The sequence below is a fragment of the Chironomus tepperi genome, unplaced genomic scaffold, assembly GCF_022539635.2.
Source record: "Chironomus tepperi strain 1889 unplaced genomic scaffold, CSIRO-AGI_Ctep_v1 contig_82, whole genome shotgun sequence".
NCBI classification, from domain to species: domain Eukaryota; kingdom Metazoa; phylum Arthropoda; class Insecta; order Diptera; family Chironomidae; genus Chironomus; species Chironomus tepperi.
This window is the reverse complement of record NW_027226204.1, coordinates 354,420-382,021: the sequence shown is the minus strand read 5'-3', so window position 1 is coordinate 382,021 and position 27,602 is coordinate 354,420. Positions and strand designations below refer to the sequence as shown.

At 30.5% G+C, this 27,602-nt stretch overlaps 3 protein-coding genes across 7 annotated transcripts; 1 reads left to right on the top strand and 2 right to left on the bottom strand.

Annotated features, from left to right (window-relative positions):
• Window positions 1-803: 803 nt before the first annotated feature.
• LOC139085789 (diacylglycerol kinase theta) lies at window positions 804-20,315 on the bottom strand. 5 transcript variants are annotated; one of them, XM_070633936.1, is made up of 18 exons: window positions 20,225-20,315; window positions 19,102-19,714; window positions 18,776-19,026; window positions 13,645-13,827; window positions 13,394-13,585; window positions 13,132-13,335; window positions 12,148-12,822; window positions 11,519-11,692; window positions 11,306-11,442; window positions 11,119-11,240; window positions 10,446-10,932; window positions 10,157-10,386; window positions 9,941-10,089; window positions 9,603-9,881; window positions 8,653-8,941; window positions 8,417-8,573; window positions 7,956-8,063; window positions 804-1,395 (listed from the first exon to the last, which is right to left on the bottom strand). In XM_070633936.1, the coding sequence occupies exons 3-18, from the start codon at window positions 18,885-18,887 to the stop codon at window positions 1,237-1,239; spliced, it is 3,657 nt and encodes a 1,218-aa protein (XP_070490037.1). In that variant the 5' UTR covers window positions 18,888-19,026; window positions 19,102-19,714; window positions 20,225-20,315; the 3' UTR covers window positions 804-1,236. The 5 variants fall into 5 exon arrangements, with proteins under 5 accessions (XP_070490037.1, XP_070490039.1, XP_070490040.1 ...); XM_070633938.1 differs by having other exon boundaries at window positions 9,702-9,881; XM_070633939.1 differs by lacking the exon at window positions 12,148-12,822.
• A 382-nt stretch (window positions 20,316-20,697) lies between these two features.
• On the bottom strand, window positions 20,698-22,377 carry LOC139085790 (uncharacterized). Its single transcript, XM_070633942.1, has 2 exons — window positions 21,965-22,377; window positions 20,698-21,694 (listed from the first exon to the last, which is right to left on the bottom strand). Exons 1-2 carry the CDS (start codon window positions 22,280-22,282, stop codon window positions 20,816-20,818), a joined length of 1,197 nt encoding a protein of 398 aa, XP_070490043.1. The 5' UTR covers window positions 22,283-22,377; the 3' UTR covers window positions 20,698-20,815.
• A 361-nt stretch (window positions 22,378-22,738) lies between these two features.
• On the top strand, window positions 22,739-24,548 carry LOC139085749 (uncharacterized). The gene is made up of 3 exons (XM_070633890.1): window positions 22,739-23,256; window positions 23,315-23,528; window positions 23,817-24,548. Exons 1-3 carry the CDS (start codon window positions 22,892-22,894, stop codon window positions 24,036-24,038), a joined length of 801 nt encoding a protein of 266 aa, XP_070489991.1. The 5' UTR covers window positions 22,739-22,891; the 3' UTR covers window positions 24,039-24,548.
• Window positions 24,549-27,602: the final 3,054 nt, after the last annotated feature.

The following is a 27,602-nucleotide window of genomic DNA, read 5'->3' as shown; positions in this document are numbered from 1 at the left end:
CATTTTCATTTTGAATTTTTAACGGATATTAAAATTTTGAATTTTTTTTGTCATTTTTTAACGAAAGAGTTTAAATTTTCTTAATCTAAATTGTGACGATTTTTAAATATTCAAATTTTCATGTCAAAAATTTTAACGAAAAAAATTCAAATTTCAAAAATTCGTTAATTTTGCTAAATTTGAAAGATTTAAAATTCTTCGTAGGATTTTTCACCGAAAGAATTTTTCATCAGCATTTTAACGAACTTTGAAGATTCAAATTTTCATGTTAAAAATTTTTAACAAAAATTATTCAAATTCCAAAAAATCGTTAAATTTTTGTCGTTTTAAAAAGATTAAACTTTTTTCGTCAAATTTTCTCAACCAAACAATTCAAATTTCAATTTCCCGTTAAATTTCAAATTAGAAAAATCCGTTAAATTTTCAAATTGTTCAACAATCCACAACTAACCCATAATAATCAATTGTATCATGATTTATTTCATATATTTTTTTCTTCTTCTAAAGATATTAAGTTTTATATATCTCGCGATTTGTTTGTTCATTAAACGTACAATAACAACATAAATGGATAAATAACAAATCGAATCAACAGATGAAAATTTTTTCACAGATTTTTTTTTACTCTTTTTTTGCGTACATAACAATCAATAAGAAAATTTTTTGTTAACATTTTAAATTTCATTTCTTTTTTTTTATCAATTCTTAATTCATTTTTTTGAAATAAAATTTACTTTTAAAGAATTTTTTCATTTCTTTTTTTTTGTAATCCTCAATTTAATTATTTTCTTTAATTTTTCACCATTTTTCCTGGATAAAAAAATTAATTTAAGAGCGACTGATTTCGACTATTTTTTTTTTGTTCTGTATATCAACTACTACTGAAATTCTGACAATTTTTTCTTATTTTTCCTTGCTGTTAATTAAAGTTACTTAACAAATTTTCATCGTTTTTTTGAAAATTTTGCCATACTTTTTTGTTTAAGTTTAAGTCGCCAGCATCCCACAGGTATGCAGGTGAGTTCATTTTTTTAAAGTTTTGAATTTAGTTTCATTTCTTAAATTTTTTTTTTCACAATTGACACACAATTTTTCTTAAATATTTTATTAGTTTTGTTTCTGTTATCATTTTTTTAATATTTTCTTCTTTTTTTTCGTCACTTCCATTTTTTTTGTGAATTCTTTTTTTTTAATTTTTCATCTTCTTTTTTATATCAGTCGCTCGTTATACCAAATTCAGAAATCTGTATTATTCTGATCTAGTTCATCTGGCTCAGCTGGCGTTGCGAGAGTCATTTGATGGTGACTCGTCGTCGTCGATGTATTACCAGCTGACATTGTCGGTTCTGTATTTCGTCGCTTCATTTTACCTTTTAATTTTTTCAACATTGTTGCCTGCCGTCCGGTCCCACACCATGATTTTTAATTCATTTTAATTTGTTTCAAATTTAATTTAAAATTTTTTTAAATATTTTAATGATTTTTTTTTATAGAAATTAGGAAATAAAGAGTAGATTTGTGTCCGATGATGTAGTTTTTATGTAGTTTTTGTATTTATTTATTTTTGGTTATATTTTTTGAATGGTTCCATTACGAATTTATTTATTTAAAAGCAATAAGAGAAATAAATGAAAAGAACGTTAATTCATTTTCATCAATAAATTAAATTTTTAAAAATAAAATTAAAAAAAGTAAATAAATTTAAGTATAAAATGGACTTTGGTGGCAGGGAAAAGAATCAAAAATGGAAAATAATGTCTGTGACACATGGCTTGTAATAAAAAAAATTATTTGTTTTGAAAACCAATGCTATTCATGCTAATGAAAATCGATCAAAATTAAGTTCTTGGTGATGTAAGTCTTGGGATGATTTATTGGTACGAAGATTTTCTGTCTTTTAAAGGTGATTTGTTTGAGCTTTTAAAGGACATTCTTGATATTAGGAACAATTGCTTGAATATTTGATGATTTTCTAGATTTGTGAACCAGCTTTTGACACAGGTTTTAAGGTAAAACTCACTGTTTACGTCACTAATAAGCATAATATGAAATTTAAATTTTATAACTTGAAGATCTGTTACCCTGATCCATGCAAAAATAGAATAGACAACTTTTCGGACATCTTTTTGTTGCCATTCACTTTAGTGCTTATGTGAAATTTCTTTGAACGGTTGGAAACTGGTTTGTCGCGAAACAAGGCTTTAGTTGGCAGCTATTTGAAGGTCCCTTGGAAATGGGAGTCATTATGAAATTACTATGGACTCATCCTTTTACTGTGTGTAATTCGTGATTCTATGAATGAAGTGGTACCTTTAAAAGCTTTGTGACGAAGCCATCGCGCTTCGGTAAATGCGTCAACATGGAAAAATTAGATCAATTAGCCTCCAACAGACAATTCATTGAATATTCTCGTGATTACACTCATTTAAATGAGCATACTCTTAGTCTCTAGTTAGCAAAATTAGTCATCTTGATCCTTAGGAAATTTGAAATCAAAATTAAATTTGAATGTCTCATTTATTTATGATCTTTGATAGAGCTTTTAAGATCCTGTATGATCGTAATTGGAACATTTTATAGAATAAATTCTGCTTCAGCTTTTAGGTAGCTGGATGGATAATATAAATCCTAAAAATTGAAGCAGGATTCTAAAGTGAACTCTATTAAATGGATCTTAGATGATAATGAGCGCAGATTATAATGAAAGAGAATTTGGTTCTGTTGATCTATTCAGTTTTTTTAATGTGGCTAATGAGGATGTTTTCTTAGTCAAGTTCTGGTCAGTTTAGTTGATTTCTTACATCACTTTTCATATTGAACGCTGTCAAATGTCAGGATAGGTATGGTAAATAAATAAATAATTTTAAAAAATACATTTTTGACCAGCATATCTCCATAATGTCACTCAAAATTGATCTGATCAAGCATATGTAAATAAATGGTTCATTCATCTAGTTGTCTATTCTAACTATCAACCAAAAGAATTGTCTTTTGAAACGATTTCATTAGCATGGGACGATTAACTGCTACGATGTCAATCAATCAAATAAATTAAATATAAAAAATTGAACTAAGATTTTTTTTAAGGAAAAAAGATTCAAATGCAACGAAAAATTAACGTCAAAAAACTTCTACAGAAATACTTAATTTTTTTTTTATTATAAAATAAAGTCAATCAAAATGCTCCAAAAATTTAATTCATTTCCTTTTTGGCTCAGCAATTATTTTATTTATTTGATATTTTAATTTAAAAAAAGCCATAAAAAATAGGAATTAAAAAAAAATTTGCAAAATGCAATAAAAAATTTGGAAGATAATTAGTGCATAACTGTTCAATTTCTGATATAATAAAATAATTAAATTAAAATTAATTAAAAAAATAGAAATATAATTAAAAATAGAGAGAAAGTTGCGAAATTTGCAATAAAAATTGATGACTAGAACCATACAAAAAGATGTAAGAGAGAATAATTAGGTATGTAAGTGAAGATAGAGAAGATCTACATGCCATTATTTATTTTATACTATTCTCAAAAAAATTAAGGAAGTTCATCCTCTAAATGCACTGTCTAGAAAAGGATTTCAACTTCGTCATTAAAGTGCGAAAAATTTTGAAAATTTAAACCAATTTAGTATCAAAATGTAAGGAAGAACTTAAAAGTTAGAAGCAGAACTGGAAGTCAACTCGGATTTTGGATGGAATTTTGTATATCCATACAAAATTCGAGTAGACTTACGAGCTCTGGTTAGAAAGAATAAGAATCGAAAAATTAATTAATAGCAAAAATTGTGCGATTTTTTGTTCATCTTTTTATGTCTAAAAAAATCCAATTTTATCATCAAAAAGCAGAATTTGAAGTTGATCCAGATCTTTTATGGAACAGAACTCGAAGTCTACTAAGATTTTGAATGGAATAGTTGACTTAAATCAACTCAATTTCATTCAAAATTCAAGCCAACTTCAAATTCTGGTATGAATAAGCCTACTCGACTCCATACCAATCAACTTCAATCTCTGATGCTTAAAAGAAGTCTCAAATAATTTTGGTTCTCTATTTTTTTGGTGGGGAATTTTAAAAATTCAGTGAAAATTCTAACAAAAGAGGGAATATCAGTGATTAACGATAACTTTATGTCTTGATAATTTTACTTGTGCTGTTTTGTGCTTTCGTGATGATGACTAGTGAGATGTGCTCTCTACGCTGACTTATCTATAAATTTTACAAACTGTTTAAGGATTCTGTTGACTACATCATATGCTATGAATCGAAATATTGGACACCATATTTATATAGGTTACAGTTTGGACATGGGCAATGAATATTTAGTTCATTAAGGGGTTTTCAGGTTTTGATATACTTAAAATTATGGAATCATGTTAGGAGGTTGTGCATTGGGAACCATCTATCAATATGTTAAGAATTTTAGTTTCTCTGATGACTTTTGTAGAAATATTGAAGTTTAGTCCTTTTTACACTAGTATATTTGAGTAAGTACGCGAATGAGATTTCTCGAAAGTTGGACTCTTAAAGTTAAGTTCCTTACAATGTCCCCTTTGTTATTGAATATTTGTTGAAATGATCTAATTTTTGAGCTTTGGAATGAAGTAATACATTCATTGAACTGAGCCTCTTAATTGAAATTCTTGAAAGATATCTTTTAAAGTTCAAAGGTCACTTCACAATTTATACCAAAATTCAATTTGAAATTCATGTTCTCCTATAATAATTCTACATTATAATGAAGCTCAGTGAATACTCTGTTTTTTAATAGCAATTAGCAATCCTTAACAGTCCACAAACACTTGATATTGTGAGTCGTGAAATACTCGTTAAAGATTATAGTTTGAATAAGTTTTTAATGTCTAACATGAAGGTCCTTTTGTGCAGATACTCGCTGTAGAAAAAGAAGTTGATCTTGGATAACCGTTCACTGTTTTAAACCTTGTAGATCATGTTGATCTGAATTATATTTTACTTAAAGCTCCTTGAAAACCAATATACAATATCCACCCTTTTAATAATTCTTGCACTCGATCCATAGATTCTTATATTTTCACCTTCCTTTTCCCATATCCACAAAATTATTCCACATATCCCAATCTTAACGTAGTTTACTAACATAATCACAACACTTAAATACACGTGATATAATCTAAAATTATCGATAATAACTAACTTTCTCTTAACATTTGATAGAATTTTTACAGAAAATCAAAAATGATAAACTAAATTTTTTGCTGTTGATATAATTTCTATATAAAATAGTGGAGGGAAAAAAGGAAATTCCATTTTGGTTTGATAAAACATGAGGAAGGTTCTTAATTGTGTTTTGTGAATTGTATATACACACATACAAGTCATTTAAGTTCATTGTGAGTTATATCTTTTGGACAATTGTAAATATATATTATTTTGAAATGTTGTAAAACGGCAGGGAATGTGAAAAAAATTAAATGTGTAATATCGTTTAGATAATGTTTGTTTTTTTTACACCATCAAGGTATCATTTTTGTGTATTTTTTTATGTCTTTGTGCATGAACGTAATTTTTACATAGTACTCAGTGACTTTATAGTTATTTTTTTTTTGCAAATCATTTTGTTTCATATCAACTTTTATCTAATAAATCCTTCATTAATTTTTCATTTCAATGGCACATAGTTTAAACTATACAAGTAAGCAAGTAGTCTTAAAAAAGAATTTTCTCTAAAGCCTCATTGTTGCTTTAAGAATATAAATATAATTTCAATTATTTAAATTAAAATTTAAAGTTTTTTTTTCTATTTTTTGGCATTTCAGTTTCAGTTTTTTTTAAATTTAATTAAACTAAGTTCTAGATAAATTTTGATTAATTTTGTGCTTTGTTTTATAAGAAACAAGAGAAAAGTAAACTTGGACCGAACGGACGTTTTCTCTATGTGCCACTCAATGGTTCCTTGTCACGATCTCCATTATTTTCTGGAGCCCCTGAACTTCCAGCAACTGCCGGCGAAATGTGTGGCTCCGTTAATCTCCTTTTGCTTTTTATTTTCTTCAACATTGTAGCCTGTGATATATATACACATTGGGATTTTTTCAATTGGATAATTTTAGTCATCGGGGGGTACATAAGACAGGGATTGAAGAATTTTGTTAAAAATGGCTGAGTGAAATTTTGGATTCTTGGATTCAGTAGTAGATCATTGTTTTGTAGAAGCTTTTTATCAATATCTGATGATGACTACATAATTGGTCGAATTTTCAGAGCATAGCTCTAAATTGATCTCTTCTCAAAAGTTGAGATAATTATCTAATTAGCTTATTAACATGACACCCTATGACAATGAGCATACACCTAAATGAGTGTTCATGAGTTAATTTTTAGGTCAATTTTTTTAGATATAGAGCAAGCTCCGTCTGTTCACATAGTCATCATATTTTCTATAAGAACTTTTGTTTCATAAAGATAAGCAGATCGTTGTTAAATCGGTTGAATCTGCATGAATGATGTTCAAAATAGGATCATTATCTGATGCGTAATTACAGATCCGATAGGAAGGTGTGAAAATTTCCATCATGGATGAAAATTTTAGAAACAAGAAACGGGAGTTTTGGACCTAATGATCAATTTGATCAAGTCGTAAAAGAGCAGAATCTAAAGTATCGAATCATATGTACATAGCCGAATCTAGCAGTGCAAGATTAATGCTTCATTGCCCGACTTGCTAGGAAACTGATCGACAATTGACAACCTTCTCTGTTATCAGGAATTGGGTTCGATTCCCATCAGTCAAAAAATTTGGTCTCTCAAAACGAGACTATCGATATTCGAACCCTATAGTTAATTGGTCATCTCTGATTGTATCTAGATTGCAACTTAGACTGATCAAAACGGATCTTCAGCAATTGGTAGACCTACTAATCCTCGAATACCAATACCAAAATAATAATCTTCACTCAACCATTTTAAGAACAAAACTTCAATCACTGGGACGAAGATTTATTAGTTCAAATCATCGGAAAAAAGAAAATTTGTTGTGGTAGATCATGTTACTTCAACACAATAATCACAGAAAGTGATGGTAAATTATTTATAGTAATCCATCAGAATATTAATTTTTTTTGTTCTGTACACAACATTCAAAACACAACTTCCAAATCTTTTTTTTTAAGTTAATTAAAAAAAATTATTTTCATTTTCTTTTTTCTCCATCAATATTGAGGCCATTTACAAATTGATCAAATTTCCAGTTTGCCTTATTTACATACAACACTTATTTGATCAGCTTGTAATAATGACAAATAATTTGAGATTCACATTAATTAAATATAAAACAAAGAAAAATAAATGAAAAATCAAAAAACAAAAATCGGAACCAAAAAAAATCAATTTTTTGTTTAGTGCATCGAAAAGTATAAAGGAAATCAAGAGAGAAAATAAATCAGAGAAATAAGAATAAGAATAAGAATAAAAAATTCTATGTGCAAACTACTAAGAAGCAAGAATATTATGTATAGCATGCTGAATTATTTTGTTTTTAAGCATTAAATTAAATAAAAAAAACATATTGAGTATGTATGATACAGATATATATCCAAATATGTGTGTCATAAAGCATTGAAGCTTGTGATATTATGAATGAATGAGAATGATAGGTTACATATTAAATATGGAATTTGCAAATTATAATCATTACAGAAACATATTTTAAGCCAATTAGTTAATTTTAAGTATGCTGAAGTCCTTTGAATGCTGATGACCTAAGAATGCCGAGAATCTAATGATTCAAAGATCCAACTTGAACCTTCAAATACAATTCCCCACATCCTCAATCAACAGCATCCAATATTCCTCAACAACATATACATTTTTGTTCTTTCCACTACCATCAGTTATATCAAACAAAAAAACCCAAAAATCATAAAACGTAAAATCATCTTAAAATCTATAAATGATAAAAAACAATCGACTCACCTTTAGTGCAGATTTAAGAACGACAACATCACCAGGACTTTGCACCCATGGCTCACCATCTACTTGTACGGGAGTTTCGGAATGAAGATGAATTTTTATATGACCACCCTAGAAAAGACATTTGGAAGGGATATATTAATATTTTGTATGGAAAATGTAGTTTCAGGAATAATTATTCAAAGTTGCTAAAGCTGACTTGACTTGGAGCTATGCCATGTCGCATCATAGTATAACCTATGAGTGGAACAGGCTGGATTAGACGACTCTATATCTAGTAATAAACTTGATATATCATGGCAAGTTTGAAACTAGACATACAGTCGAATATTCGCAGTTTGTTCCATTCAGGACCAAATTACAATAATTAAACAGCTTTGCCCATAAGATGTTAATATACCCAACCCTAAGAACCCCTCAGTAACACTTAAAAAATAACAAAATCTCCTTCCATCATCACATACCTGAGCAATCCGCATAGCTGATCTTAAACCGGATTGAATCTGTCCTAAATGCACGACACCTGTTACACCGACAACTTCCAACATTCCATCCCAATGATTTGGTTTTGAGAATGCATCCTCCTTCTCTGGACCCCATGGATTTGCGCCAGATCCCCAACTACATGACACAAAAAAAAAATGATGAACATAAATCATTAATGAAGCATAAAACTTTCATTTTTTTTTCTCATACATACCTCAAAATGTTCAGAATAATGATTCCCTCAACAGGTGGTAATTCAACATGTTTTCCGTCTACTTCCAATCGAATTTCTTTATGTAAGTCCTTACACATTTTACGCCCAACCATTTTGCGCAATCCCATTTTGACATAAACACCTTTATTGTGTAAGCGTGAATTGAATTTATTTGGATTTTCTTCGCGAGCATTGTGGAAGTCTAAGCACAAGTCGGCATCAATTCCGATGCCAAAATAGTTGTTCATGACAAAGATTTGTGAATTATCCTCGCTCTGTCCACCGACAACTGGAAGTTTTTAGAGAAAAGAATAGGTTAGTAAGACAGTCAATGGATCAAGGATGGCTAACACTGAAAATGAAGAAGGATTTAACTAATTTGATGCAATTAGCTTAGGCCTTATTCACTAAATTTACACAATCTATCTATGGACGCATTCTTCGAGGATCTTTCAAAAATCATGTCTTTGCATAAATATATATATACATAAGGGAAAAGGGTGGCGTCTGCACTAAGATATTTATCAAATTTAGTCTTGTATCGCTTTTTAAAACTCGAAAGTTCTTCACAATCATGCAATAAAAGTAAAAAACATTTGCGAACTAAATGAGGAAATCATATGCAACAATATATGATATGTATATATGAACTCAGTATACTTATTATGATCATCATCAGCACATTACTTATTATATATATCATTAATATTATGAATCATTTAGCTGAGCTAGCAACTAAATCAATGATAATAAATCAAAAACTAAGAGATAAAAAAAAAATATATAATATATATATGAAATAAATAGGAACTGATTACACCTAATGAAATAAATTAAATTAAACTTTTAGCTTATGTATCATTTCCATTATTCAATTCGAACACATTGAAAAAATGCTTGATATTGCTACACGGCTTAGCAATATACAGCAAAAGAAAATAAATGAAAACCTTGACAAAGTGGTGTAGTTATGGTTGTTGCATGATGATGATGGTGCTGATTCGATTGTGAATTCGCTTCGGTCTGTTGCTGATCCTTCTTCTTCTTACCAGTTGAATTTGTTGGCGCTTTTGGCGCAACATCCTCTGGCTTATCTTCTGGATGAAAAACTACCGTCCAACGATCGAGGCGAATCTCTTCTGCATCTATGACATCACGTAATAAGTTTAATGGATCTTCGCCTCCTGTATAACCAGCTCCCCATCTCAGCACACGAGCCAAGTCGTTACCTAAAATAAATTCACAATTTACAGAATTGAGGGTGGATTAAGTTGTTTGATGAGCTTACCAGTTCCTAAAGGAACAATTGCACATGGTGGACTTGAACATTCAGAATCTTGACCTACATTATCTAAACACTGTAATACCCATCCAATTGTTCCATCTCCTCCACACACCAGAATTTTGTAGTCTTGAATATGACGAAAGACATACAGTCTATAAAGATAAGAATAGAAGTGATCTTCAGTAACAGATCAATCGGGTACAAGAATCTCTAGCTTACCCTGGCAATGGACCTCCGTTATCTAAATCAAACACTTGGTAAGGGTTTAATAATTTTCTGAAACTACTTATCAATTCTAATCCTTGACATCCACCAGATTTAACATTCACAAATACTAGGAGAGGCTTTACACCAGTAGGTACCATACTTGGTTCTATATTCGGCAGCAATAGGACGAGCAGTTGTTTGTCATCGGATTTTGATTCCCTCAATGCATAAAGAGCCCGTACCTAAAAGAAATTCAGTAAAAATTACAAATATGAATAGGAATAAAGTTAGTATGACTTACAGCCTTTGATGCATTCTCGTATGTGATGACAAGAGAACCATATTCATAATAAATTGGACCGATGCTCGAAAATTTATTTTCAGAACCCAAAATTTCAATTAAAATTTGCTCATAATTACGCTGTGAAAGACCTAATGGTAAATTTCCAACGAACAATGCTACATTTGGTCCATGTGGATCCTGTTTTAATTGCAAGTAAAAGCGCATTAATTCCATTTGTCTAATTGAATCTTTCGCTAATTGTTTCATTATTTCCCAAGGTCGTTCATTCCATGATAATACACGCTCACTAACGCCACGATCGAGTAGAATTTCTAAGCATCTATAATCGTCAACTTGATGATCTTGTAATGCAAAATTGTTGAGTGCTTCGCGAATTAAATCTTTGACAGTTGTATCATTATCTACTTGAACAGTCACATAAGGTTCTTCTACTTGCAACTTTCCCGGATATACGCGAACAAATCCTTTATCAATTTCTTTTTCACTACAATAAGGAATGGAGGAAGTTAGTAAGATATAATAAGACCCTAGCAGGCAAACAGCATTTTCTCAAGAGCAGAGTAAGCTTAGAGCACTGCTCTCGAGCATGCTTTTCTATTATATTAAAGGTGAGCAAGCTTTTGAGAGCATGCTATTTGTCTGTTAGGGATAGGAAGTAGATGTAAATTACCGAAATCTTAAAAATATAGCTGGCCTTTTGCCTTCAATTTTATGTAAATTCAAAACAGGTGTTGGGTCTTGAATTTGAATTTCATCGCCGTTTGTTGCATATAAATCCGTCAAATAGAATTGCTAAAATAGAAGTAGAAGCAAATGTCAAGTTATTGATGGGAAGTAAAAAATAGCAGTGTATTTACATTAGGCTCTCTCGCGATGTGAAAAGCTCGTAAAGCAGTTGTCAATAATTGCTCCAAATTGCATGTTCGAGGAACAGTGATTGCACGAAATATTCGTCTGCGTAATGAACAATTTCCATCAAAGACTTTAATTGTTTCTAAAAGATGGAACCAAAAAAAGAAAAATGTCAGTACATTTTGGATATATCCACAAGAATCAACTTTTTTGCCTACCTTCAAATTCCTCTTTGTCTTTTTCTTTTTTCTCTTTATCTCTTTCGCCTTTATGCGCCGACTCATTTCGTGCACTGGAACTTCCCATTCCACTCGCCGATTCCGATTTCCCATATTCATCGTCACGAAAACGTGCAGCATCTCCGCTACTTAAGTCGTCTGATATGCTGCGTGCTACAAGTGTAAGAATGACATACAGAAAAAAAAAACAGCAACGAGAGATGAGAAAAAAAGGAAGGAAAGAAAGAAATTATCTATTAAGATTTTATCTCGTCATCAAGCAAGCAATTAAGTAATAATATATTGGTTGTAAGTATAGCAAGTGATAGTGATCTATTGAATTTATTTTATTCCATTCTCAGAGTATTATTTCCTTTAGATCTCATACATGAAAAAAGTTTTTTTCACTTTCTTATGGCATGGTTAATGTATCAAATCAACACACATAGTCAACACACAAAAACGATATTATCAGTTGCAAAGAATCTAGTTCTATACACTTTTTTTTTGGTTCAAGCACATAGTAAGTATAGTCAATAATATCAATTAGTTGAGGGGATAAGAATAAGGAAGATGTTAATAAGCCAATAATATTAATTATAGATTGATTTATCAGGAACGAGATCTACCTCTTAAGGACTTTTTAGATTGACGCTTAAAGATTTTTTGCATTCGTCTTAGCATTTTGAGATAAAATGGTCCATCATATTTCTTATCATAATGATATTTATAGCAATAGCTTTCATCCATTAAATTACGATCAATTTGTACATTTGTTTTAGGGATAATACTACTACAATCGCAGGTATTGTTACGTGGAGAAGGATTTGAGCCTGATGGTGATATTGATGATCGTGTTGAACCGAAATCAGATGGTGTATCATTAAATATATTCTCATCATGTCTTCTCCTTATTATAATATTATGACGTGGTGTTAAATATGTTCCACACGTTCCTTGAAATGATACACTCCTATTTACATTTATGTGTGGATTCTTTAAAAGTCTAAGTGGTAAATTATTTATAGGCGGCATAAGATAATTTCTAGCCTTTGTATAGTGATGATTACTATTATTATTAATATTATGAGAATGATGAGTATGATGATGGTGCTCAAATACATCATCTACCGCAATATTATCGTAAAATGATCTATCACTCACACTTTGTTGACTCTCAGTTCCACTATAGTAGGAAACTGCAGCCGAATGAGATGAATCACTCGACTTTCGATGAATTACATTATACGTTTGCATAAAAAGATCGCTATCACTATCACATAAACTTATAGTACGGAGTTCAGCTAACAATAAATAATTAATTAAATTATAGAATACATATTTGTTTTATGCGGCATAATGAACATAATGAAAATATAAAATTTCAGAAGCCATAAGGATGTTAACAAAAAAGTTTTTTTTTTCGGTTTGTAAAAAAGAAAAAGAAAGAAAATTAAAATTATTAATGAAAATATAAATAAAAATAACAAAAAATTAAGGAAGTGAGAGGAACAGATATGGTGTGGAACATCGAGGTGAAAAATAAGTTTTTGCCCCATTTATATAATTACGAATAATAAGAAGGACCAAAGCAAGTAACATGATAAACTTACGACATGAATATTCGCGTTGCATTGGAATTTGTTTATTTTTCGCTTGGACACCTAATATTGCTTCCATCGGCACTTCAGTTCGCGGAATCGAAACAGCATGTGGTGGTAAATAGATTGGCTGAAGAGCACCGAAAGTGCATTCTTGAGAAACGTAATGGCGACATCCACCATGAGTCGTAAAGCCACACCATTCGCAACGATATCCTAAAAAATATATCATGTCAGTTCCAATAGTAATCAATAAAGAAAATTATGATGTTACCCGTAAGACATTCAGATGACCAACATGTCTTCTTACAGGAAGCACACTTAGATGATTGTGGCAAGTTGCCTTCACGCCAATGATGAACATGCTTCACGCTACTCAAATCCTTTCCCGGAACATACGTTGCATTCTCCTTGCAATCAGCGATGGCGAAATCTTGACATTCGATATGCGCATAGTACTCGCATACTAAAAAAAATAATGAATTAAGTATGAATGAACAGCATTTCATTGTGTATACGGCTTACTCAGGCAATGAACGGCAGGAACTTCATCCAAACGTTTACGACATACATTGCAGAATTTTCTCTTATGATGCGTCGGTTCCGACCAGCAATGTGCAACGGGATTTTTAATCAAGAATGGTGAGATTCCCGTGCATGGCGTGACAACATTGGTGACACATTTCTCATGAACAATGAAATTGCAAACTGCAACAAACAGAAAGAAAAAAAAAAGTGTTAAGAATAAGTTTTTTTTTCTACTATTATAGGAATCATCGACTCATCTTCATCTATTTTTATTTATGTATAAATAATGATTCAAAAGTGTGAGTGTATATACATAAAAATCTAAATAGATCTTCCAGTCTTTCTCTATTTTTTTTTTCCCTTTCTCACAACGATGTGTTGATCTATTTTTTCCCTTGAAAATGTGACGTATGACGTCAACAAAAACAGCATGCATTTCTATCTGTATATGACATGCGCACATGGCACGTTACTTTTTATACACATTTACAACATTTTTTTTTTTTTTACTATAATTTCCCTTCCTTTACATGTTTTTACTCTTAAATGCAACGATTACTTGATGAAAATTTTGTGAAAAATTCTAATTAATTTTGAATTTTGAATGCGTCAAATGGACAGAGTGACCATCAATAGGATTATTGTCTATATTTATTATCAATCATGCATGATTTAAGTCACGTTTTTCACATGAAGGAAAATTTTGTTTTTCACAATGAGAAAAACTTTTTTTTTTTGTTTTCTTCGTCGTTGCTTTTAAAGATGAAAAATTGCGAAAGAGAAAAGAAAACGAGGCCGTCGAATGTGATAGACAAGAAAACACAAAATATATATATATAGGGAACAGAAAAGATCGTCGTAATATCGTGGCCGCGACGCGATTTCCGTTTGCTTATTAGTAGAGAAAAAGAAAAAGAAAAAATATACAAGTTGGGTTGATGTGAAGGACCTAATGTGCGTCATAGTTTAAGCAATTAATGAAAAATCAACAGTGGGTTATTTCCTTGAGTATGCTTATTGTTTCGCAATGATTACGCTTCAACTCCCCTTTTCCGAATAGAGAGAATATATATTTTTTTTTGTGTGTATGGATGAAGAAGAAGGAAGGAAAAATAATGAACAGAGAAAGAAATGTGTGTCATGAATGATGCAATAAGTTTTTACGCTCACTGGGAGTCGTTCTGATGTGACGGTCATGTGCTTTTATGCCCGAGAGACACAATAGACTGCCATGACACTGTCACAGTCGACTTTGTGAAGTAGCAACTGTCATTTAGACGTAAAATTGTCTTGACACAGTCTGGACACATGATTTCAAGAAGTTTCCTGCTCGTGATTGTGTATTGCTCAACGCTTAATCCTTCAGCATCCTCAAAATGTTGGACATCATCGAAGCATGTCCCCACATCGACTATGAAGCATTTCTAGAAAAGTTCTAAGATTTTCTTCTCAAAAATCCCTAAAAAACTTGAAATTCCCTTGAATAAAAAGGGTTTAACCCCAAAGTCTCCCCTCCTTACTACACATCCAGCATCCACTTCCAATCAATTCAATTTCCCATTTATCTAACAAATCTTTTTTGAAGATGACAAATGATAATGACGATGATGATCATGATTATTGTAAAACTACTATTGATTTACTCTGCTCTGCTTCTTATTCCCTTCATTCTTATTTTTTGCCGACCTAAAGATGAAGTAATCTAAAAATAATTTTCTTCTTCTTACTCCTTATAGCGACTTGTTAAAGAATTCATTGATTGAGATATTTATAGTCATTCGATAGATATTCTTCTTCTCATTTTTCTGCAATATCGATGCTCCTTCTTATCCAAAATGTTTCATTACATCCATCTTTTTTCTATCTATGTCTTAATATGTAACATGTTACATCGATGTGTATACATAGGACTTTACATATATTATATGTGAAGGAAATGAACAGCATTTTGAGGAATGAGCACAGTAGAAATAAAAGATATGTTGTTGTCACAAATATATATACTAAAAATGTCATACGAAAATAGTGAAGGTAAGAAGAAAAATAAAATTGGAATTTTCTTGCTGTATTTTTTTGCAAAAATTAAAATTGTACAAGTCTACATATTGTTAGGAACATGATTTTCAGACACATCTAAATGTGTCACTCTATAAAAATATTCTTCTATGTTAATGAAATTTAGCTATGAGGTTTGAACTGGGGAGTTTTTATAGATTTTATTTTAAATGCCAAAGGATTAACCTAAATAGAAACGACTAGTAATCCTATGAAATGTGTATAATATTAGAATATCTTGTTTAGAATTATTAGATTCTGGATTTAAATTTAGATATTCTGTTGGAAACTGTTAAATTGGACACTGACAGGCAAACTGATCGCTTTTAATTACCGGAGTAGACTTTTTGTACCATGAAAGCAGGCTCTATGTCTATTAAGGTGGAATTTCTGAACTAATTCTGGAGGGTTTATCATATCAGGATTAGACTAGTCGTGTTATTAAAGATTCGTCATTTTTTTACAATATAGATAAATAACTTAAAGTTTCAACATCTTTGAAATTCTTTATATCCCAATATAATTATACTATTCATTTTCAGTCATTGCATAGGTCATTGTCAAAGAATTGTAATTGATAGGGAGTCACGGGTCGAAAATAGATTGTCTTGGAAATCGTTGGTAGATATGACAAACTAAGTTACTGGTTAAGTTTTCCCAAGGTTTTCCCAAGGTTTTCCTTACTTATTACGTTCGGGTGGAATGATTTTTGAATGCTTGGTGAATTTAATCTGATTTTATTACTTTTCATTGTAAGTAAAAGTCTGAAAAGTCATGTTTTTGAGTACTGTAATAAGTGAGCAACATAGAAAGATAACGTAAGAATTTATCATTGAAGTGTTAAAACTTAAATGAGAAAAACAAGAGACACAAGACCGAGTCCATTAGGATAGACACTTTTGCCTATTTTACGTTGCTAAGGATCAGTATGGACGTATGGAACAGTCGACTTGAAATTCGATTCATCTTCAGACTTCTGGACACGTAACTAGTTAAATACTTTTCCTAGCCTTCGAATTACCAATTACCAAAACAAAACTTGACATAGGGACGACTTGACATATTTGGAACTTCCATTTTGACATCAGTACTTATGTCTAGTGTCTAGTTAACCATGAACCGTTGACGTACACGGAATTTGACAAAGTTTATATGTGGATTGAATTAATGTTAATTTAATTATTTTGGAAAAAGCAGAATTACACTTTCGCAGCTGCCATAAAAACATTAGCATTTTAGTATTCAAAAGTAACTAACTATTGCACTTTGGTAAAAGTCGTTGGAGCACAAATTTAGATAAACATGTATTGGTGTACAGAGTCCATATAAAAGGATTTCTGATTGCACTTGTGAAGTATATGGCTTCATACAAATTTCTTTTTGTGATTTCTGCTTGCGCTAAGTATATGGCTTCAGAAAAATTTCTTTGAAATTAACTTTCCATATGTCTAGTTAAAGTCTAGTTATGTCTTGTTACATTGTCAAGACATTTTTAAGAAAATGGCTAGTCGAATCATGAATACTAGATATGAAAGTTTCCAATCTGGCTTGAATTATTTACAAAAAATGATACAAATGAAAGTTTTATCCTTCTTTCTGTAGAGTTGGATCTGAAGTATCCAATCATACATATATTGGTGATTCTGCTAATGCAAAAGTAACACTTCTATTGTGCATGTGGATAGGCAACAGACCTGATATCTATATCACTATTTTGTTAAAACGTGGGTTCGATTCCCATCATATACTGATTATCAATCATCATGGAGTGTGTTCATCGATATGATAAGGATGTTTGGACAATGTTCATGACATTTACATCGTGAAGACCAAGTGTTCGATTCCTACTTGAAGCACTAATTCTTAGATCACTTTACAAAACTATTTGATATGACCTCCAATATTGACAAAAAGTAGTCACGACACACCACAAAGTTAAAATCCTGTATAATATCACTAAAGTATACAGCAATTTCCATTCTTGGCACAGCCAATTTTTTATCCATCAAACTATTTCAAATAATTGAATGTAGAAGTAAAATAAACCAAGAGCAATATTATAAAAGGGACTTGTTTTATTTCCACTGTCAATCACCTAATATGCATGACATTACTTCAAAAAAAAAAAATATTCATACATAGGAGTGGTGGCAGCAATAATGTCATATCGTTTTCTGTTCTCGAAAAAAAAACGGAAATACAATAGAAAAATACATTTTTGACATGATCTAAAAATTGCAAAACAATTGCATGTATAAGGAATTTTGCTGCTGTTTGTTGTTCCTTACATTATTATTTTGAGTTATTTTAAAAACAAGGAATAAGAATAGACATCAACATAGTAGAAATGAAATTCGATTTTTCTTCTTCTTTTTCTATATTATACAGTCGATAACTATATGCTGTATATAGATATATATTTAAAAAAAATGAAAATAAGAAGAACAAGAAGTCACACGAAGAAAAGAGAAATAATAAAGTGAAGTTAGTAAGTAAGAAAACGTAAAGAGTATGAAAATTGGAAAAAAATTTTCTTTTCCTTGGAAAATTACTGTATGACAAACAAATGGAAAATCAATTTTTCTTCTCGTTCCTGTACAAAAAAAAATTTTCCGATAATTTTTGTCCTCATCATTTTAAGTAATTTTAGTGTCACTACTTTCTGTTATTCATGGATTATAAATCCTCAATATTAAGCACATGACAACTTAGTAAGTATGCAAAGGAATTCATTCAGGGTGGATTAAGTATTCAATGGAAAACCTTATATTTTCTTGAATGTGCAATGGAAATGGAAGCTGTATGTGAAGAGATTTTTTTTTTTTTGTTTCCACTGTTTTTCGTACATAGAGAAAAAGATGGAGTCAAAAAAGGAGAGAGCAGAGAAATGAAATGTTGAAATGACTAAATAAAAAAAATTCTTTTTTTTTCTTCTCTTTTTTTTTGTAATTTTTCGTTCCAAAATTTTTTTTTTTGTGATTTTTTTATTCGACGATGGACGAGGGATGAAAATTGAGGGAAATTAATGCACAATGGATGAACCAGAACAAAATAAAAATTTTATCAAACGAACCTTCACATATGTATCCTTGTCCAATTAGGCCCCACAATAAATCCGAACAATGATGGCAATAAGTCGGTTTGTGAAATGTTTTCTTTCCAAAGGAATGTCCACCATACGCCATTTTGTTAAGTTGTTAAGATGCTCCGTTTGAGTTGAAATTTTTTATACTTTTCCTTAATAATTTTTTTTTTCGTTTCTTTTTGTTGTGTATTTGACTGCTTGAGATTATGAGTTATAATATTACTGTCGAAAGATGGTGACTGTTGGAGAGGAAGAATGAGGGAGGATGTTAATAAGTAACAATGCTCGAGTTTATCAGTAATCTTAAGTATTACAGGTGCTTGTAGATGATGCTTATGATCGTCGTTCGTCGCGTTGAGAGCTTTTTGAGATTTTTTTTTTGCTTTGCTTTGCTTTCTTTCTTTTTTTTTTGTCTTCCTTTACTTAATGCCTTTCAATTCCTCCCCGTTATTATTTTAATGTACACACCAGATGAGAAACCGCAAAAAAAAAAAAAATTGTTACAAAATAATTATAACGACTTTTTTTCTTCCTGGCCTGTTGGTCTAGTGTGTATGGTAATTTAGTATTATATATTTAATGAAGGTGTTGGATATGATGATGATGATGGAGCAATGAATTCACAAAGTGTTGTGTTGTGCCGATTTTCTGCGCCCTTTTCTAAAACTCTCACGCGACTTGAGTTATATATATGAGCACAAAACGGCATCATTCTCCTCCATGTTTTCAGTCATTAAGCCACAATACATCCATCATTGCATTATTGCGTCGAGCGTTTTTTCTAGCGGGGCGCTGAGAGCCTTTGCCACAACGGAATTAAATTTTCCGAAAAAGAAAAGCTCTTCGGAAAAATTTAGCACGCACAAAATTTTCACAGTCAGTTTTATCCTTGCTCTTCTGATACTCCAATTTCATGCATTAAACCACCTTTTTTTTATATTTTTTTTGGAATAGAATAAGAAAATGAGGAAATTTTTTCATTTCTTGTTATAAGGAACAAAAAAAAAAAAAAGAAATTTTCACTATAAAAAAATTTTCTTCTTTTCCGTTTTGAATAAAAAATTTTATCTGACACTCCTTGGAAGTGATTCTTATGCACTTAGAAATTTTACTTCTATTACGGGCTTACAAAAATTGAATATTTTTTTTCACTACAAAATTTTTCATTTTCTCATTTTTTTTTTTTTTTAGGAAAATTTTCTTCCTCTTCTTTGCCTTTACATTCTTTTTTTCTCATAAAAAAAAAAATTTTTTTTTTAAGCTTCTGTATCATGAACCATTTTTCATTTCAATTTTTGTAGCACAAAACGGAATTAAATCATATAAATTTGATATTCATTTTATACTTTATGTATTTAACTAACGATTTATTGCAATTCTGACACTTTTAATGCAAAAGGAACACAAAAATGATAATTATTAAAATAAACTACGTACGTAATGTATTAGGAAAGACTCTTCTTCTGCGAAATTTTCCTCGTATCAACACACCTTTTCCATATTTTTTTTTCCTCTATACTGCCAGTTTCCAATGTGTTTTTTTTTTCCTTTTTTTCTTTCTTATCGTACACTTCCAACAAAAATCTTTGTATGTGGATGTATTGTGCGAGTATTTTCATCAAACAGATACGCCAGAGATCAAGTCAATTGTACATGTGTGTGTCAATTTTTTTGCTTCTTCTTTGCCTTTTTGGAAAATTCATTGGAAAATTTTATCCGTACACATGCGTACTATACATTCCAATACATGCTTTTGATTTTGTCGATTTTAATTAATTTAAGCGGAAGGACTTAATGATTTTTGAAAATTATTCAGGATAATGATTCTATGATGGCATTGGCAGTTGATAAAGGACCTAGAAATACTTAAAGTTACTTCCAGTTACGTCCATGCAAATTCAAATCAACAGTTATTTTTTTCTATATCAATTTTTTACTTTATTATCAAACGGGATTAAAAATAATTAAATATCGTTATTAATTTAGGGTAAGCACGCGTAAAACAAGGTCAATAATGCTCAGTCAAGTTCATTTTGCATCCTTTGAATCAACCATCTCAAATGACTTTTCCGATTGAGTTTTAGCTCGATTATATTCCTGATTAGCTTGATTGCATATTGCTTTAAATGCATCATCTGTTGATGTAAGGAAGTTGCTGGTGTCTTGGATCTCTATGGCTTGCTTTTGTGCATCGGTAAGTGGATCGAGATAAGGAACAAGCTGTTCTGGCATTCCAATTTTACCAGAATTTAATACCAATTGCTGACTTAGATTCAAGCACTCTGCGGTTAGGTCAATCACATTAGATGTCTGTAAATTAGTCTCATGATATCCAGAAATAAATTTTAAATTCTGATAAAGCTCAATTTCCATATCACGAAGCATTGCAAAAGTTTCAAGTAACTTTTTATTTGATGAACTTAAATGCTGATTCTTTTCTGTTAAAACTGCTTTCCACTTGGCAAGTTCCTCAACCATAAGACTAGATGCCAGAAATTTACTACGCCACACTTCAACCTGTCCTGCAAGAAATTCAATTTTCTCTGTATTTGAACTTAAATGCTCTGCTATCTTCATTTTATCCTCTGTTAAATTGCTGACTTTTGATTGGATATCCTCGCCGAGACAATGGACTAATAATCCTTTCAATTCACTATTAACTTGCATTTGGAACTTTAATTGTGTCTCAAATAGATCCCGTTCCTTTTTCAACTGTGCATATTCATCACCGATAACACTTCCCGATTTAATGCTAAAATTATCGCTGTCGTTCAATGTTAATGATGTTTTTGTTATGTTCATGTGACGCACTAATTCATTCAGATCCAAATTATTCTTATCAATTATTTTCGATTTTCTAATTTTATTATTGCTTTCCTTGAATGGTATAATTGGTGACACACAAGCCTGAAATACACGTCATAGATAAGAGAAATTAATGTCGTTATCAATATTGTAATGTATCATTAATTAATACGATATTTTAGCGTATTTTCTATGGAACTTTTTTGCGATAAGGCTGATCAGTTACACGGAAATCCTTTCAGACGGGATCATTTATTATTCAACATACTGTATGACAATTCAAAAAAACAATTTTGATGGACGTCAACAATTAATTGGATAATAATAAATATCCTAATGATCATTCTTTTAGTTCCACTTGATCATATTTACCTTATATGGTTCCATCAGAACTAACTTTGGTGTTCTGTTTTTCATACGAAATTCCGTCGATTTCGGGATTAATTTGGGAATTAAATAAAACTTTTTTCCAATTGGCTTGACTTCTCGTGGAAAATTAATTACAGTTTCCTGATTATCCGATGAATTATAAAGTAATGACGATGATGATTGGATCTTTTTAGACAAATATTTTCTTCCTAATTTATCCACTTGACTGTCAATTGATGAGCGAGATACTTTCCTACTTGATTCTGCTACGACTTCTGGATATTCCGTTCCATCACCTTGGGTTCTGACTGATGGATGCATTGTTTATATTCTTTATTAATTAATTTTGAAAACTTTCTAATATTTTTAAAGTCGTCGCACAGTCAATTGTTGACAATCAGTAATCTAGTCATCAATGATTTGAATTTTTCAGAATCGTTAATTTTAGACACATTCTTACAATGACTGTAAATTGTTAATGATTCAATGATTTACTTAAATTTCAATTTGAATTACATACTTCACAAGATATAAATTAATTAAAATTTAAATTTTAAAAATACGTTAACTAAAAAATTGAAAACAAATTAAGGCGCAATAATATCCAATAAGACTTGACAGACAAAGCATGAACTGTTAACAATCCAATTATATACAAGCATTAATCTAGTACAAAATACAAATACAGGTCCGTTGCTTGATTTCCCCTTCTCTAACACCTGTTAAGTTATGATAAAGTTACTTACAATACTTCTCCTTACTCCGTCACATTGTTTATTGTAGTTTTCTTGAGTTACACACCCTACAATCGCTTATTCATAAGTTTTTCTGTTTATTTAGATTTTAGTTCAGTTGTAATCACAAAGTGCTCTTAAACATTCCTATATTTTAAGCTGATCATTCTTATTAGTTACTTCTTATATCTCAAAGATGAATCCATATAAATCAGAAAGAGCTTTAGCATATCTTTATGTTATTGGATGTTTATCATCACTATTGACAATCATTTGTACATCCATATTGTGGCTCCACTGGAGAGTTGTACTCAACACTTGTGCTGGAAATTTCCAGACGTATCCAAGTTATTATGATGAACGAGATTGTGGATGCTTCCTTTATGCCAGTGATACATTAAGTTACTTTGTTGGAAGTAACGTTGGATGGTGTTACTTTGGAGCTTTTGGATTAATTCTACCACTTATGTTCTTCTTCATGCTCGGCTGTTTCCATGTTTTTAGAGTATGCTTTAAGAATGAAGGACGTCCAAGAGCTGCAAAGACAGAATATTCACAAAGGTAAGTGATTTAGTGCTTATCAAGGATTGTGAAATATATGTCATGTGAATGATTACAGATCAAATGAAGTCATGCATTTGACAATCGAGCAGGAGCTTGGAGAAGGAAATCCAATTTCCCCAACATATTGGATGCCAACTACTCTCATTGCTAGTATTATGCTCATCTATTCCCTCATTCATGCCATCATTTTGACCGATGGTTTCTGGAAGACATGCAAACAATATAGAAGTAGAATCGTGAAGTACACAAATGCACAGGGTGGTCAAATGGTAATTATATTTGATTAAGGGTTTTGTTTATTGTTGACGTTAAAGTGTTATTGCTCTAGTTCAAAAGAATGAGTCATATTTAAGTGAAAATTGATAATTTAAAAATTAACGGATTTTCATAATTTGAATTTTCGCATCTCTGAATTCGCCTCTGGATCTTTTTAATTAGTGAATTGGGATTTTACTGAGTTAAGTAAAGTCACCCAACTATTAATTAACGTCATTTATAAACGACCCTTAAAAAGTCATTTTAAATCAAGTTACTAACAATTAAATCCAATTGATTAGGTTGGCGTTCTACAGCATCGATTATCATGTGGAGCTATATTTGATTTCATGGATTACTTACACGAAGATCTCTCATATGAACGTCGTCGTGATTATCGAATAAATAGTGCAATTCCGTATTACATCGCATTGTTTGGAGCTTGGATTGCATGTATATGTTTGGTGGGAATTATAATCATAAACATTAGACGATATGTTGACACCAAACGGATTCGAATTTAAATAGCAATTTAAAAAAATTGTGCGATAAGCAACTAATTACTTATATGTAAGGCATAGTGCATAATATGAAATATTTTCCACGATAATCAGGTGTACATTTTCGTCCATTCATCGCTATTGTAGAGAAATTTGACAGAAGTATTTTACATGAAATTCCATGATTTTTAATGTTTAAGCAATCATAGAACTAAAAAGTATTTACATTTAAAAAGTTAAGCTGTAATGCGAAACGGGTCTGAAAGTCTTTCCAGATCAAATTCATTTAATATATAAGTAACAACATAACGTACAAAAAGAACATAAAGCAACGAAGATGAAATTCTGTGAAGCGAGATTTGCCTTGACCCCTCCCGCAAAGAGATCAATCATTCCATGTGTAGTTTTTATGACAAGAATGCACAATTGTTCATATGATCGTACTTTTTGTATATTACTTAGTATCATTTTTTGACTATACACACTGTTTTTTTGAATAAATCTATTTACATTTAAATGAATACAAAAACTAAATTTAAAGCATTTTTATTAATTTTCCAAACGATTAACCGGCTCTTGATTCTTTTGTATACAGAGTAGTCATATGTATTTACTGCCTGCTTGGAAGCTAGAAAAATTTGTTGACAGCAATTTGTGCAATTTAATTGTGTTTAACTTGTTGATTTTAGGGGATCTCTATGATCGGAATATATTGTTCGGTAGTCGATGTAAAGCACAAATTCTTGCTTCAATTTTTCAAGTAGATCAGATCAACTCACTAAATTTGTTTCGTATTAAGTCTCAGATGTTCAGAACCTTTCTTTTTTTAGAGTTCAAAAGATAAAAGCACACTTCCAAAAAATATAACACAAGTGGAACTCATCCCAATGTCCTAGAACTTCCGGTCGCATGCTCCTACCACTGAGCAACCGGGAGTTGCTAAGGAGTGTGACACAATGCACACTTAAACTCTTCTTTATCCAGTGTTCATAACACAGCTTTTATCGTTTGATTGACCACAGCACAAATCCATACTTAAATTATCTTTTGTCGATGTTCCTACAATTCATGATCCTGATCCGTTCCTGAATCTAAAGTTGCCCAGAGCTCCAATTTCGTCTTGATCTCGTGCATTGTATCATCATTACATCATCAAACTGAGTGAGAGACATTCCATAAATATATTAGTCAGATTATCTCATTTATGCGGTTATGATTTAACATCTGGTTGCATTTTCACATCCGACATTTGATAAAGAGAGATCATTGACAGTCTTCTATTCCATAGCCTAACTAAGTTCTTGCTTCAATTTTTCAAGTAGATTTTATCTAGTCATAATCTTTTGTTATTGTTGTGAACCATCATATGACTTTTGCTTGTTCTTACTTCAATTTTTCAAGTAGATCTCAATATCGACCGGACTGTAGAAGTCAATAACAAATTATCCATAGTATCAAGTTGGTTCCAAATCAAATCTGTAACAAAAACATTCAAATAATCTCACCTTATCGAAGAATCAGGAAGCAGAATTGACTTACAGCTAACATTAAGTATACTGTAAGGTGATCTTTGAAAACAATTGATTAGTTCTTCCACACAGTTAATGATCGACCTTTTTGTAAATTAAATTGCAGATTCTTGACTTTCTTGAAAAACATATTTTTAAAATTGTTTTAACGGAAATAATGTTTTCTTTTATCACGTAGAACCTCTAACTTAATTTGATAGTGTCAAGTACGAACACCTTGTCGTTGAATGCTTGAATGCTTGCCCATGACGTTGAACCTGAAATCATACGAATTTTTATTTTGAGACTCAAAATCAGCGAAACATGTAATTAATTGTATTTTGCATTGTTAAAGATTCTTTTTTTTATTGTTAAACTTAATATTTTTTTTTTCACTTTAAACATTTTTTTTTTCCTTTTTCATCTATTGGGTTCGTTCAACAACCAAGACTTAAGGATTTATTACTTAAATTCCGAAAAGAAAAAAATTCTCTCCTTTAATTAAATTAAATCGAGTATATTTTTCATCGAATTATGATTTTTTTCTTCATGTTAATTTCTCTTACATTCTAAAATAGATTAGTCATCATGCAATTTTTTTTCATATTTTTCATTATCCTTATAATTTTTTGTTGGGGGTCTATGGGTCACAAAAATTATATGCAAACCATAGACCCCCTATATTCACGTTTTTTTTTGTTCAAATTTGAATGATTGAAGAATTTATTAAATTTTATTAATCAAATGCACATGTAATAATTTTTTTTTTCATTAATAATCTTCATTTAAATACAAAAACTAAGGAGAAACTTCCATAATTAATTTTTTTTTAAATATTTCATTTTAATATTTATATATATTTCAAATTTTTCTGGGAAAAAATATAGGAAGAATACAATTAATCTTTCTTATATCGCATTTTTTTTTTGAAATTTGTTAACAATTTCACATTTAGTTTCAATTTTTTTAATGTTAAATTTTCTCACAGAATATAAATCAAAGATTGATTTAATATTTATAATATGTTCAACGAGATAGAATTGTGTTTTTTTTTTTATTATAACAGTTTGTTTTTATTCACTTTCAAGTAATAAGTAAATTTTCACGCAGAAGAGCTAACTGACATTATTTTTTCCTTTTTTTAAATATAAGTAAGACTTAGTTCATTTTCATTTTTTTCATTAATATGGTAAAAAAATAATTCTTTGTTAGTTATTCTCAAAGTGATCCATATCTACTTCACAATCTCTAGTGTATCATTCTTAAGAAAAGGAATATGAAAGGATATAGAACAAAATTCCATCATTTTCACTCAATTTTACAGGATTTTTAGTCATTCTCATTTGAATTTTTGAAGATGTAACTTTAAAAATAACGGATATAGAAATTTCAAAAATTAACAGTCATGAAAAATTCAAAACTTCAATTTGCTTTACAAAAAAGATGCAAAGAGGAATTCAAAGATACGAAAATTTCAATTCGCTTTACAAAAAGATGCAAAGACGAATTCAAAAATGCGAAAATTTCAATTTGCTTTACAAAAAAGTTGCAAAGACGAATTCAAAAAGATGCGAAAATTCAAAATTTTGAAAACTGTTATTTTTCAAATAATCAATTTCGCTTTAAACGTCACAAGAATCAAATTACTGCATAACAATTACTAAATCATCTGAGAATGCCTAAGATCTTGTAACACAATTCTATAATAACTGCAGCCGCGCCAAAAAAGGAAACAATAAACAAAAAAAAAATTAATTTCACGATCAACTTTCTTCCTTAGTCTCAACAAAGATAATGTCTTTCTATCCTTTTAAAATATATTCACTCAATTTTTATATGACTTATAAATATTAAATAAATTTTTTATCGAAATGTTTCCAAATACTTTTTTTTTCAATGTGGCATAATTTTGGAAATGTCGAGTTTTTTGCTGCTTGCCAAAATAATGAATCTCTGCAAGTGTCAAGAGTCGTTTGCTGTAAGCGACTTTCCGTGAATTTTTTTCATAACTAAGATAACTATCAGTCTATAATATCAGACATAACACAGTCAAACGTATTTTATTGCCAGATAATTTATT

Excerpts from the sequence above, each read along its gene's own strand:
- LOC139085789 (XM_070633936.1), bottom strand. The coding sequence starts at position 18,887 with ATGGCGTATGGTGGACATTCCTTTGGAAAGAAAACATTTCACAAACCG. Across the intron at positions 13,336-13,393 it reads GTCATCTGAATGTCTTACGG|GATATCGTTGCGAATGGTGT; the intron begins GTAACATCATAA and ends TATATTTTTTAG. Across the intron at positions 11,693-12,147 it reads ATCTAAAAAGTCCTTAAGAG|CACGCAGCATATCAGACGAC; the intron begins GTAGATCTCGTT and ends TTACACTTGTAG.
- LOC139085790 (XM_070633942.1), bottom strand. The coding sequence starts at position 22,282 with ATGCATCCATCAGTCAGAACCCAAGGTGATGGAACGGAATATCCAGAA. Across the intron at positions 21,695-21,964 it reads TTCTGATGGAACCATATAAG|GCTTGTGTGTCACCAATTAT; the intron begins GTAAATATGATC and ends CGTGTATTTCAG.
- LOC139085749 (XM_070633890.1), top strand. The coding sequence starts at position 22,892 with ATGAATCCATATAAATCAGAAAGAGCTTTAGCATATCTTTATGTTATT. Across the intron at positions 23,257-23,314 it reads AAGACAGAATATTCACAAAG|ATCAAATGAAGTCATGCATT; the intron begins GTAAGTGATTTA and ends GAATGATTACAG. Across the intron at positions 23,529-23,816 it reads ATGCACAGGGTGGTCAAATG|GTTGGCGTTCTACAGCATCG; the intron begins GTAATTATATTT and ends CCAATTGATTAG.